The 14,380-nt window shown below is 50.1% G+C and overlaps 1 protein-coding gene across 10 annotated transcripts in view; it reads left to right on the forward strand.

Moving 5' to 3' along the window:
* KATNIP (katanin interacting protein) overlaps nucleotides 1-14,380 on the forward strand; it is a 230,791-nt gene that overhangs the window by 186,341 nt on the left and 30,070 nt on the right. For all 10 annotated transcript variants that reach the window (XM_008959904.4, XM_008959900.4, XM_034951136.3 and 7 more), the window contains 2 exons: nucleotides 4,080-4,959; nucleotides 13,618-14,340. In XM_008959904.4, the coding sequence (XP_008958152.4) occupies nucleotides 4,080-4,959; nucleotides 13,618-14,340 (1,603 nt within the window). The remainder of the gene's footprint in view (nucleotides 1-4,079; nucleotides 4,960-13,617; nucleotides 14,341-14,380) is intronic.

Genomic DNA, 14,380 nt, shown 5'->3' on the forward strand with positions numbered 1-14,380 from the left:
AAGTTATTTATTTATTTATTTATTTATTTATTTATTTATTTATTTATTTATTTTGAGACGGAGCTTCACTGTCGTCACCCAGGCTGGAGTACAATGGCACGATCTCAGCTCACTGCAACCTCCCCCTCCCAGGTTCAAGTGATTCTCCTGCCTCAGCCTCCCGAGTAGCTGGGATTACAGGCTCACGCCATCATGCCTGGCTAATTTTTGTATTTTTAGTAGAGACGGGATTTCATCATATTGGCCAGACTGGTCTCGAACTCCTGACCTCAGTTGATCCATCCACCTCGGCCTACCAAAGTGTTGGGATTACAGGCATGAGCCACTGTGCCTGGCCCAAAAATAATTGTTGGGTGGCTACAATGTGCCCTTGGACAAGACGGGCAGGGCTTCGGCTGTCTTGGAGCCTAACTTTGAGTGGGAAAAACAATAAATAAGTTAAAAGCTGATAAGCAAGACCATTCAGAGACTAAAAGGAAATAAAACAGGGCAATAAGATAAAGAGGGGACCGATGAGGTGGGGCTGCCCTAGAGGTGTGTTCACTGAAGGTCCTGAACAGAAGAAGGAGCAAGGCTGTGGGCATCTGGGGCAGAACACGCCAGGCAAGTGCACAGACTGTAAGGCAGGAGGAACAGGCTGAGCCACATCAAGGAATCGAGGCAAGCGCCAGGAGCCGGAGTCAGAGAGGTCAGCAGGCACCCCTGAAGGGGAGTAGGATTTCTTGTCAGTGCCATAGGAAGTCACTGGGCAGCTTTAAGCAGGAGGCTCCCATGATCTGATTTCAGTTGTTAAAAAAAGACTCACTGCTGTGTGGAAAATGAAGTGAGTGCAGGGTTTGGGGGAGACAGCCCAGAGTGGAGGCAGAGAGACTAACTAGGAGGCGATGGTGGTGTCTCTGGGGGAGACCCTGGTGGCCCAGGCAGCAGCACACGCGGGCAAGGAGGTCAGCTCCAGGGCGTGTTCTGGAGAGAGAGCCGAGGGACGTGCCCACATACTGGATATGAGTGAGAAAGTGAGAGGGGACGAGGGGACGAGGGGACGGCAAGCTTTTTAGCAACCGCTCGAATGATGGACCCATTTTTAAGATAGTTTAAGACTAAGTGTGGAGAAAGTGATTTCAGAATTCTGTTTCAGGCACACCAGGCAGATTGACTTACACCTGTAATCCCAGCACTTTGGGAGGCCAAGGCAGGAGGATCCCTTGAGCCCAGGGGCTCAAGACCAGCCTGGACAACATAGTGAGACCCCGTCTCTACAAAAAAAAATTTATTTTAATTAGCTGGTCGTGGTGACGTGCACCTGTAGTCCCAGCTATCCAGGATGCTGAGATGGGAGGGTCACTTGAGCCCAGAAATTCAGGTTTCAGTGAACCCTGATCGAGCCACTGTAACGCCAGCCCAGGCAACAGAGCAAGACCTTGTCTCTTAGAAAAAAAGAGAGCATTCTGTTTTGGGCATTTTATATTGGAATTCCTGTTAGATATCCAGGAAGAGAGGCCAAGCAGTCACTTGGGGCTTGGTGGAGAGGTCAGGGTTGGAGATGAAAATAACTGGGAGCCTGGGACCTGAATGAGACCACCTGGAGAGCAAGGGAAGAGCACTCGGGAGGCCTAGGACTGAGCCCTGGGCAGCCTAGTCGTTCAAAGTGCAGCCGAAGAAAAGGAAGCAACCCAGGAGTCGGGCAGGCTCAGCCAGCGAGGCAGGAGGAAAGCCAGGTGGGTGCAGAGCCACACAAGCCCCAGGGAGGAAAGTCATCGCAAAGGAGGGGAAGCTGCCGAGTACTGCCGAGCCGCCACACCCACCCACTCCTAGGAGAAATTCCTATTGCATATGGCAGTCAGCTGGACCCTGTAATTTACTTTAGGAACCAGACACTTCTGAGAGTCATTAGTAATGACACCAGGATAACAGATATAAATCAGAATTGTCCCAGACAAACTAGGATGGCCCGTCACCCTAGTTACAGGTGCCCGGGCCAGGTGGGTTCCATGTGGAGGTGGAGGCAGAAGCCCAACGGGAGGAGGAACAAGGGGTAGTGGGAGGAGGAGCCCACGGGGACAGTGACACTCAGAGATTCACTGACGGGGTGACGGACAGATCATGCGGGGGGCCCTGCAATGGAATATTCCTTAGCAGTAGAAAGGAAAGGAACTATCAGTTCCCATAACACAGGTGAATCTCAGAGCAGTTATGGTGACTGAAAGAGCCGAGCAAAAAAGACTACATGCAACATGATTCCTTTATGTAAACATTCCAGAAAGGACGATCAGTATATAGGGAGGGACCATAACTGGGTGGTTGCCTGGAGCCAGGGAAGGAGGAAGGGGAGACAGGGGTTACCAAGGGGCACGAGGAAACCTTAGGGGTGATAGGTACGTTTGTTCTCTTGAGTGTGATGGCTTCATTGGCGTAGACACATGTTAAAACTTATCAAGCTGTACCCGTTAAATATGCACAGTTTATTGTATGGGGTGTGTATTCTATTCCTCGATAAAGCTGGAAAAAGAGTTTTGCTGTAAAGAGGATGACACAAGTGGAACAGTAGTAGGAGATGTGATTTTATCTTAAGCATGGAAGGAAGAGAGTTGAACCTGCGTGACATAGGGGCATTTAGGCTGGCAGTGAGAGAGGAGAGCGAGGTGGGGACCATTTGTGAAGGTTACTGTATGTCATGTGGAGAGCTTTGGAATTTATCCCATCATCGGCGTGGTTCTGCACCCCGTCGTGTGAAGAAATCATCCGGAGAACTTGTTCTGAGTCCAGAAGTTACCTACAGGCTGCCTTGAGGCAGTGGTCCTCACACGGCATCCTCCTGGCTCCCTTCCAACTGCAGCTGCCGTGAACATGGGACAGTCCCCGCATGTGGACAGTGCCCTGCCTCAGGTGCTCGTGGGGTGCTCTGCCGTGGGAGCACACTCAGCTCGTGCATGTGTTGGGGCATCAGTGCCCCGAGGGCAGCCTTCAACAAGCAGTGGATAAATGTCCCAGTCTTGGAGAGACATTTGCGACATGCATTTAAGCAGAAGACTCCCATGATCTGATTTCAGTTAAAAAAAAAACTCACTGCTGCATAGAAAATGAAGTGTGAGTGCAGGGATTTGGAGGAGACACCGCAGAGTAGAAGCGGAGAGACCAATTAGGAGGCGGCAGTGGTGTCTCTGGCAGAGACCCTGGTGGCCTGGGCAAGGAAGGCAGCAGCACATTCCAGGTAAAGAGGTCAGACCCAGGAAGTGTTCTGGAGAGAGAGGCGAGGGACAGCTGGCGGATTGGATGGGCAAGTGAGAAAGAGAGGGATCAAGGGGGCCACGAGGTTTTTGGCCACTGCTTCAGTGATGGAGCCATTTTTAAGATAGGTGAAGACTAGGGTTGGGGAAAGTGAGATCTTGGAGTGCCGCAGAGGGCCCCCGTGGGAAGGAGCACCAGTTGGCCACAGCAGTGACCAGCTCAAAAAAACTGGGTTTTTCCTTTTTCCTGCCCTATCTTGCTTTCCCATTTCCTCTTGGAATCACCTGCCAAATACTCGACTTGCACCCGAGTCCTTGTCTCAGCCTCTGCTTTTACGGTCTCCCAATTATGATGCCCACGGAGGCCAGGAAAGCTGTTTTGTAAGCACTCCAGGCTTTTCGACGCAGATGGTCTCAGGAACTGGACTTTAAAGAACACTGCTATAGGCTGTGAAAAAACATGAAGGATTTCACACAGGGGAATGACTGGACAGATTTGCTCTGGTAGGAAATGAACTCTGGTGGCAATGTGAAGTCCAAGTTAAAGTAGCAAGAGACAGGAAGCAGGGAGACCAATTAGTAGGCTATTACGAATGTCCCGACAGGAGGTAATGATGACGAAGGCAGCGATTGAGGCCGTCTCTTTGTGAAAGTCCTTTGATTTATAGAGTATGTAGCGGTTCGCACAGAAATGAGACCAAGCCTAGTTTCACACCCCCAGCACTGTGGTTTTCAAAAGCTTGCATTTCTAGCATTTCACATTTTCTTTTCTTTTTTTGGTATCTTCGACTTCCAAAATTTCATACATCAGTCTGATGCTATGCATCTTCACTTTGTTAAATCTTATGGTTTCAGGATCTTGACATTGGTGCCAAGAACGTGAAGCTTTACGTCAACAGAAACCTCATCTTCAATGGCAAGTTAGACAAAGGAGATAGGGAGGCCCCAGCTGACCACAGCATCCTGGTTGACCAGAAGAACGAGAAGAGCGAGCAACTAGAGGAGGCCATGAACGCTCACTCGGAAGAAAGCAAAGGCACCCATGAGATGGCTGGTGCCAGCGGGGACAAGGAGCTTGGTCTCGGTTGCTCACCGCCAGCTGAAACATTAGCGGATGCAAAGCTTTCTTCACAAGGAAATGTGTCTGGCAAAAGAAAGAATTCTACTAATTGCAGGAAAGACAGTTTGTCCCAGTTAGAGGAATATTTGAGACTGTCGGCAGCCCCCACTTCGATGGGTGACATGCCCAGTGCTCCTGCCACTTCCCCACCTGTGAAGTGCCCTCCTGTCCATGAGGAGCCCTCTCTCATCCAACAACTGGAAAACCTCATGGGCAGAAAAATCTGTGAGCCACCCGGGAAAACCCCATCCTGGTTACAACCTTCTCCCACCGGGAAGGACAGGAAGCAGGGAGGCAGGAAGCCAAAACCCCTCTGGCTTAGTCCCGAGAAGCCCCTGGCCTGGAAGGGCAGGCTCCCATCAGACGATGTCATCGGTGAGGGTCCCGGAGAGACCGAGGCCAGGGATAAAGGCCTACGGCATGAGCCAGGGTGGGGGACCAGCCGGAGTGTCAACACCAAGGAGAGACCCCAGAGGGCAACCACCAAAGTCCACAGTGATGACTCAGACATCTTTAACCAGCCCCCCAACAGAGAGCGCCCTGCTAGTGGGAGGAGGGGCTCAAGGAAGGATGCTGGCAGCAGTAGTCATGGGGACGACCAGCCAGCCAGCAGAGGTAAGCTCCAAAGAGCAGCCCGACTTGGGCATCATCATCCCAGCGCCTCTAATTGGCATGAAGCCAGTTAGCTCCCTGGACCTCAGTTTCCTTATCTGCACAACAAGATGGTTGTTCTCAACTAAGGGTCACAAAATCACTGTCTCAGGGGCCAAAGAGATGCATAAATGAGTGAAATGGGCAAGACACATTTTGCGTGGTAAATTCATAGATGTATTTGTCATTGCCACCAAGGTATGTCCCTTTGCCCATTTTTCTTGCAACACGTGGCTTTTCCAAGCCATTTTCCAAAAGACTTTGTTCTCCTGCCTTTCATAGAGACATCGGTCTCTAGTCACTTCACTTTATCCTTAACTGTACTGTTAGAAAAATAGCTGGGTACAGTGGCCAGGCCTGTAATCCCAGCACTTTGGGAGGCTTAGGTAGGAGGATCGCTTGAGCCAAGGAGGTCGAGGCTATGGTGAGCCATGATTGCGCCACTGCACTCCAGCCTGGGTGACACAGCGAGACTCTGTCTCAAAGAAAAAAAAGAAAAAATAATAACACAAGTGTGATGATGCATAGCAATTGACACTTGCCTGAGTGTTGGAAGTGGCACAGGGAATAGTGAGGACTTTGGCAATTTGGAGACCATAAGCCCACCCACAGGGCGGCTGCCACTCCACTCAGGTTTCTAATAAGCATTTAGGAGTGCAAGGCCAGGCCGGGCGCAATGGCTCACACCTGTAATCCCAGCACTTTGGGAGGCCAAGGCGGGCAGATAACCTGAGGCCAGGAGTTCGAGACCAGCCTGGCCAACATGGTAAAACCCTGACTCTACTAAAAATACAAAAATTAGCCAGGCATGGTGGTGCGTTCCGGTAATCCCAGCTACTTGGGAGGCTGAGGCAGGAGGATCACTTGAACCTAGGAGGTGGAGGCTACAGTGATCCAAAATTGTGCCACTGCACTCCAGCCTGGGCAAGAGAGTGAGACTCCGTCTCAAAAAAAAATAATGAATGCAAGGCCACTGTACCAGACCTCCCCTTTACTTTTTTCAAGAGAAACCAGAAATGTTTCTTATTTTTTGACTTTGGCAACTGATTGAGATTATTTTTAAACTACTGTATATGTCAGAAAAAAAAAAAGGCACATCTGCTGGCAGGACTCACCCTGAGAGCTTTGTGAATTTTGCAGTAGATGATTAGATGATCTTCAAGGGCATTCCTGATTATGAAAGGAGAGCCCATCAAGGCAGGGAGTCTCAGTATTTGCACTCAGACTTGGCTCCTGGAGAGTACGGATAGCAGCTAGGAGTCAAACCATTGAATCCAAACTCAGCCGCTTACAGACCTGGGACCTCTAGCCAGGCACTCAACTCTCTGGGCCTCAGTGTTTTCATCTGTAAAATGGTTATGACTTCCCCACCCAGTGTGGCACGGAAAGAATGAGATGATGGCTTCCAAATAGCAACACTGAGCCTGTGACATGATGAGTGCTCGGTGAGTAGTAGTCGTTATTTCACCACTAGCTTGGACGAGGTCCTTTTCCATCCACAGAACACACAGGCCTGCCATGCCAGGGCTCACCCCTAGAGCCTCTGGATTTAACCCCACCCCATACCACGTGGGAGCACAAACCCTGGAGCCAGGCTGCCTGGGCATGTATCCTGGCTCCATCACCTCCAACCCACACCTCGGGCAGGTTCTGAAACCCTGCTGAGCCTGTTTCCTCCTCTGTAAAATGACATTAATAATACATGGGGTGCTGGGAGAATAAATGAGATCATACTTGTGGGGCATTTAACACAGTGCCTGGCACACAGGAACCCCCAAGAGATATTAGCTATTCTGTCATCATCATCACCCTCTCTGTGATGCTGCCTCTTGGTGAAATATCTATGCAAAGCCAAGGCATGCATTTTTTTTTCTAGTTTTCTTTTCTTTTTTTCTTTTTTTTAACTTTTATTTTGGGTTCTGGGGTACATGTGCAGGATGTGCAGGTTTGTTACATAGGTGAATGTGTGCCATGGTGGTTTGCTGCACCTATCAACCCGTCACCTAGGTATTAAGGCCAGCATGCATTAGCTATTTTTCCTAATGCTCTCCCTCCTCCCACTACACCCCCCAACAGGCCACAGTGTGTGATGTTCCCTTCCCTGTGTCCATGTGTTCTCGTAGTTCAGCTCCCACTTTTATGTAAGAACATGTGGTGTTTGGTTTTCTGTTCCTGCATTAGTTTACTGAGGATAACAGCTTCTGCCTACCTCCATGTCCCTGCAAAGGACATGATCTTGTTCCTTTTTATGGCTGTATAGTATTCCATGGTGTATATGTACCACATTTTCTTTATCCAGTCTATCATTGATGGGTATTTGGGTTAATTACATGTCTTAATGCATGCATTTTTTTAATGATTCAAATCGGCATCTTCTGTATTAGGGAGTGTCTAGCAGATATACCCCTGACATGTCACTTAGGGTACAGGAACAAGTTCCTCAGACTCCAAGTGTTATCCTGGACAGAGCTGCCTCCTCTGATTCCCCAGCCTTACAAATTTTTGCTGCTAACCCCTTCTGAGACTTAACACTGAGGCTCAGTCAGTGTCAGGAGGAGGGTAAGGTGGAAAGAAAGAGTTGAGGAGCTCTCTGAGGGCAGGCGCCTGGCTCATGGCAGGTCCTCCACAGTGTGGGAGGGCCATTGTAAAAAAGAACTGCAGTGACCAGGTGCACAGCATGCTCGTGGTAAGCCAGGCTCTGGTCCAGGCACGTTACCCAAATAACCTCCCAACAGACTCATTTTACAGATAAAGGGAACATGAGATTGAAGTAATGTTTTTCAGGTCACATAGACAGTAAGGGTTAAAGCAGGACTGGAACCCGCACAGATCAGCTCTACCATACATGTTTCCAAACATTACCCTATAGTAGTCACGGCCTATGGTCACAGCCATCATCACCCACCTGCCCCGGGAAAGCCAGGCCTTCCAAGCTTTCCCAGCAAACAGTCGGTGCAAAGCCTCCAGGAGTTCCGAGGCAATGGTGTTACTCCAACTTGCCCAAATTCAAGAGATTTTGTTTCACTTTAATTTCTTTCCAAGCATTTCAGTGCTTGGCTCAATGCACATTAAGAACCAAGCCCCTGAGATTTCATGCTTGTTAAGTCAGTTGTGCTAAAAAGGAAAGTTGCTTAGAAATTTTAAATTATCCATTACCCAGAGCCAAATCCCATAGCCATGCCCTTCCGGAAAGGTACAGGCCAGCCTACCAAGAATGCTGGTAGAATGAATGACTGCCCAAGTTCTATTCTGGGATTGGAATTTCGTTGCCAGTATAAGAGAGAGCCTGGGTAGTGGGTGCACTGTCTCACACCTGTAAACCCAGCACTTTGGGAGGCCAAGGTGGGAAGATTTCTTGAGGCCAGGAGTTCAAGACCAGCGTGGGCAATACAGTAAGACTCCATCTCTACAAAAGTTTAAAAAAAAATAGTTGGGTGTGGTTGTGTGTGTCTGTAGTCCCAGCTATTCGGGAGGCTGAGGCAGGAGGATCACTTGAACCCAGGCACTGAAATGCCTGAAAAGAAATTAAAGTGAAACAAAATCTGCAGTTCAAGTCTGGAGTTCAAGGCTGCAGTCAGCCATGATCACACCACGGCACTCCAGCCTGGGTGACAGAGCGAGACCCTGTCTCTAAAAAAATGAAAATTGGGCTGGGCACAGTGGCTGTTGCCTGTAATCCCAGCACTTTGGGAGGCTGAGACGGGAAGATCACCTGAGGTCAGGAATTCGAGACCAGCCTGATTAATGTGGCAAAACACCGTCTCTACTAAAAATACAAAAATTAGCCAGGTATGTTTGAGCGCACCTGTAATCCCAGCTACTCGGGAGGCTGAGGCATGAGAATCGCTTGAGCTCGGGAGGTGGAGGTTGGAGTAAGCCGAGATCACGCCACTGCACTCCAGCCTGGGTGACAGAATGAGACTCTGTCTCAGAAAATAAAATCATAAAATAAATAATAAAAGAAAATAAAATTAATTAATTAAAATCAAAGTAATGTAGGGAATTTATGAAAATCAAGACAGAGCAGGATCCGATCTCTTTAAAAAAAGAGAGCGAGAGAGAAAGAGCAAGCCTGAGAAATCTTATGCTCAGCAGAGCATCTCGTTGAATGCCATCTGCATTTTGGAAGTATTTTCATCAGGGGTCAGTTGTTTACAGGTGGAGGAGATCTCATCAATCCAGTTTGAGCAGTAAAGAGGATGTTATTTGGAGAATCCTTAATGATCACCTTGACCCCAAAGGTAGAGAGTGTAGCCACTCATCACAGGGGACCGGAAGGAAGAACCAGAAAGTTGGCAGGAACCAAGGACGCGTCTTTCTGTTTCTTCTGGGCCCTACCTCTTCTTCTCTGTGGGTCCACTTCCCCTCACTTTCCTCACGATATCAGCTTTCTCTGCTACTCACACGGCCTCACAGCCATATGAGCAGAAATGTGAGGAAATGGCCTCACAGCCCTGGAGTGACTATGCCCAGCTCTTGTTCCTGCAACCAATTCCAAAGTCTCAGGGGAGAAGCCGATTGGTCTACTTGGGTCAGGTGTCCACTCCTTGTCCAATCAGTGATGGCCAAAGGGTGATTCACTGGCATAAACATGGCTCTGTGATATCCCTCTAAGTAGTTCATCGTTTCCTGTTTTAGTAGCAATTACCACATACCTCATGGCAGTGCAGTTGATTTTGACAAACTTCAGTTCAGAGCTCCATAGTCCTATTCATCTCAATCTAGGAGTATGTCAGGAATTTTGATAGCACCATCTCATCACTGGGGGCCCTCCCAGATTGTGTTGACTGCAGGTTGAAGGAGTGGCTTTTTGATGTCTGTGCAGATTGTAGAAATGTTGGTGACAACAGGACAGAGCACTAATCCCAGCAGCTCCCCAATTCCCCAATTCCCATGGAGTCTGCAGACAGAGAGGTCCGTGGGCCCCCAGCCAGCTCTTATGTCAAAGAGGTCTAAGAGCAAGGCTCAACTCCTCTGCTTTTTTTTTTTTTTTTTTTTTTTTTTGAGATGGAGTCTTGCTATGTCACCCAGGCTGGAGTGCAGTGGCACAATTTCAGTTCACTGCAACCTCCACCTCTTGGGTTCAAGTGATCCACCCACCTCAGCCTCCGAAAGTGCTGGGATTATAGGCGTGAGCCACTGTGCCCGGCCATCTACTCCTCTGCTTTTAAACCCAGAGTGTACAACTCAGGGAGAATAGGTTAGAAAGCAGACGCAGAATGAAAGCAAAGTCCCTGCCTGCCTCGCGCACTCAGGCAGCGTCCCTGACACGTGACATTCGGTGCTGTCTCCTTGGTGCACTTGCAAACCAACCCAGGCCATTCATTTTAGTCAGTGGAAATCAAATCACATAAACTGAAGTCATGAGAATCCATCTGGGTAGTTCCTTCTGCCACATGTTAAGCCTCGTGCCTGAGGGGAGAGGATGGAAGAAACCTCTGGTATCTTTTTAAATGGCAGATGAGAAGTGGGGGAGAGCAGAGGACAGGGGCAGAGGAACTGACAGGTGGAGCGGGGAGTCCCTCGGCCTCTAGGCCTGATCCTGAGGGCTGCACAATTGTGGTGCCAGTGTCCATCCCTTCACTGGCATTTCCACACACCAGGAGCTGTGCTGCGCACTGGGACACCTCCAGGAGCGAGGATAAAGTGGCAGAGAAGGCCTCTCCAAGGAGGCGGGTGACAAGCAAAGCCAGCTAGGTGGGCCTCCAGAGGAAGAGCACTTCTGGCAGGGGTGCAGCAAGGGCAAAGGCTCTGAGGCCAGAAGAGACAGCCTGTCCAGGGAGCAGGAGGGCCAGCGGGGCTGGAGCTGAAAGATCATGGTGGGGAGCGCAGAGGGGAGGGGACAGGAGTCAGTGGCAGCCGTACTCAGGGCTGTGGGCATGGTAAGAGTCAGGTTGTCTTGATTCTCAGTGCAGGAGAGACAATGCCAGCTAGAGGGGTTGATGACAAATTCCATTTTAGGCACATAGAGACTGAAGTGACAGAGTGGACATGTCTGGACCTTCCAAGAGGTCATTGGAATTGAAGGATGGTGCCTAGGGAAGAGATGGCAGAACTTGACCTGTAAAGTTAAGCAGGGCCTGCCTGAGAACCAGGAGCTAAATGAGGGCAAGGAAGGATGGCAGTGTCAGGAGAGGAGCGGCCTGGGCCTTGGGACACCCCCAGACTGAGGGTGGGACTGGGGTGATGGAGAGAGTTGTCAGTGGGAGAGGCAGAGAACCAGGGAGGTATAGTGGCTCCTAAGCCAGTGGAGCAGGAGGTATCAAATGGAAGAGGTTTGCCAGGGATGTCACACATAGACTGAAGACTGACAAAGACTGGGAGGTCATTGTTCACTTGGAGAAGGCATTTCAGTGGCGGGTTAGGGAATTGTAGGAGTCTTACGGATGCAAAGTCCAGAAAGCCACCAGGAGTTTGACTTTAGGCACAGCTGGATCCAGGAGTTCAGAGGTTGTCATCAGGATCCTCCATCTCTCGACTCGTGTTCTCGGTGTTGGCTTCATTCTCCGGCAGGTTCTCCCTATAGGGTAGCAAGATAGCCTTTGGCAATTCCACATGTACATCCTTCCAGCTTCAGCACCACCAGTTTAAAGAGTGCCCCTCCTTGTGGCCAGCTTGGAAGGATACTGTCGGCATTGATCCAATTAGATGGCCGGAAGGTGGGGGGTGGGGTGTCCCCAAAGGATCCCCCAAATCTGAGTGGAAGGGGAAGTGGAGTTTGAGTGAGCAAAACAATCCCACTGGAAAGAGGCACCGGGTGGCAGGGGCTTGGGAGAGGCTGGGAGGGGTGGGAGGGGTGGCAGAGCACCTGAGCGAAACAGGGAGAAAATAGGGCTGTGGTTGGAGGGAGCCACAGGAGCGGGTCACCTTCCTGTTTCTTCCTTTCTTCTCTTCCAGGTAGGAGAGATTTATGCATGTCTGCAGGCAAAGAGGGGAAAGTGCCAGTGGGGAAGGAGTGATTGAAGATTCTGGAGAGAGGAGATAATTGATGGAGCCGAGCCCCCTAGGAGACAGGCAGGAAATGGAGTACAGGGCACAGTGCGATATGAAAGGAGGAAAAACAGAATGTCAGTGTCAGCAGCCGCTGTTTTTGCAGGATGACACCCTTAGATGGCAGTGAGCCATGGCGTGGCTGTGAGAACAGGCCACTGCGTGGTGTGCACGCCGTGGCTCTCATGTTCCATAAGGAGCGTGGGGCCTTCAGATCAGTCTGGGACCGTGTTCTCCACGCACCTGGGACACAGGCTTTAGCCATGTGTGCAAGTAAATTCCTTACCTTATAATATACCTGGCTTAATGGCTTTTTAAAATAGCATTTTTGGCTGGGCGCGGTGGCTTACGCCTGTAATCCCAGCACTGGGATTCGCCCAGCTGAGGCAGGTGAATCGCTTGAGCCCAGAGTTCAAGACCAGCCTGGGCAACATGGCAAAACCCCATCTCTACCAAAAAAATAAAAATAAAAATTAGCCGAACATGTTGGTGCACACCTGTGGACCCAGCAACTCGGGAGGCTGAGGTGGGAGGATCACCTGAGCCTGGGAGGTTAAGGCCATAGTGAGCCATGATCACGCCACTGCACTCCAGCCTGGGTGACAGAGTGAGACCCTGTCTCAATAAATAAACAAATAAATAGCATTTTTTTCTTGATGATAAAAGTATTACAGGCTGGGCCCAGTGGTCATGCATATAATCCCATGTACTCGGGGGGCTGAAGCGGGAGGATCGCTTGAGGCCAGGAGGTCAAGGTTGCAGTGAGCTTTGATCACACCACTGCACTCCAGCCTGGGCAACAGAGCGAGACCCTGTCTCTAAAAAAAATTAAAAAGAAAGAAAATAAAAGTAATGCATGAAGGGAACTTTAAAAAAATCAAGCTACAAAGAAGAAAATAAAAGTCCTTCCTGCTCCCCACCCAGAAACCAGGAACAACACTGTTAACACGGGTGCATGTCACCCGTACCAGGATATGCTGCATTTAAGCTGCGTATCTGGCTTTTTCCTTTTTTTTTTTTTTTTTTAACGTTCTTTTACAAACCTTCCACCTGCCATTAAATTGTCTTTGAAAACACCGTTAGAGTCACGTGACTGTGACAGCCTCCAGCACACACCCTCTTGTTGCTGACTCAGACGCCTCAGGCAGCAGCATTGCCCCTGGTCATGTGAGTTTCTACAGTGGGGAGCGACTCCTGGCAAAGTTTCTAACACAGCCAAGTAGTCTTCCCTTGGTTCACACGATGATTGCATTCTTAGAAAATTCAGTCTATGAAAAAATGCTTCATGTTTTTGCAAAAACAACAGATTCTGGAATTGGGTGATCATAGACAATTATTTTACCGACCCGAATGGCCCGCAGGACAGTCAGAAGCTGTGTGGGACAGGAGACCAAGCTCTGTGCCAGGGCCCCCATGCAGTGCAGGATGGTAACATGCCTGGCCCCAGCCATCCAGTGCCAAGAGGCCTCTTGGCTAAGGAGACAGCCAGGAACAACCCCGCTGGTTTCTAGAGGGCTCCCCTGGAGGTGGCCCTGCCTCACTGAGAGCCACCACAGGAGACAGTCTCTAATGGTCCCCACTTCCACACATGCCACTCACAGGGCTTCCCCCCTCTTGTGTCCTTTCTTCCAGAAGACACCTGGTCTTCCAGGACGCCGTCACGGTCAAGGTGGTGCAGTGAGCAGGAGCACACACTTCACGAGTCATGGAGCTCCCTCAGTGCCTTCGACCGCTCCCACCGGGGACGCATCTCCAACACGGAGCTCCCGGGGGACATCCTGGATGAGCTCCTGCAGCAAAAGAGCAGCCGGCACAGCGACTTGCCCCCCTCCAAGAAGGGGGAGCAGCCAGGGCTGTCGAGAGGGCAGGATGGCTACTCTGGAGAGACAGACGCTGGGGGTGACTTTAAAATCCCCGTCTTGCCTTATGGACAGCGCTTGGTCATTGACATCAAGTCTACCTGGGGGGACAGACACTATGTCGGCCTCAACGGAATAGAAATATTCAGTTCCAAGGGTGAACCGGTGCAGATTTCAAACATAAAAGCAGACCCTCCCGATATCAATATTTTACCAGTCTATGGGAAAGACCCCCGCGTGATCACCAACCTCATCGACGGGGTGAACAGGACCCAGGATGACATGCATGTCTGGCTGGCCCCCTTCACGCGGGGCAAATCCCACTCCATCACCATTGACTTCAAGCACCCTTGCCACGTTGCCCTGATCAGAATTTGGAACTACAATAAATCTCGGATACATTCCTTCCGAGGCGTGAAGGACATCACAATGCTGTTAGACACCCAGTGCATCTTTGAAGGAGAAATCGCCAAGGCCTCTGGAACCCTGGCGGGAGGTACGGCGTGTCTGTAAGAATTTTCTCAGAGCCCCTATCT

This window comes from Pan paniscus, chromosome 18, assembly GCF_029289425.2.
Source record: "Pan paniscus chromosome 18, NHGRI_mPanPan1-v2.0_pri, whole genome shotgun sequence".
In the NCBI taxonomy this organism is placed as follows: domain Eukaryota; kingdom Metazoa; phylum Chordata; class Mammalia; order Primates; family Hominidae; genus Pan; species Pan paniscus.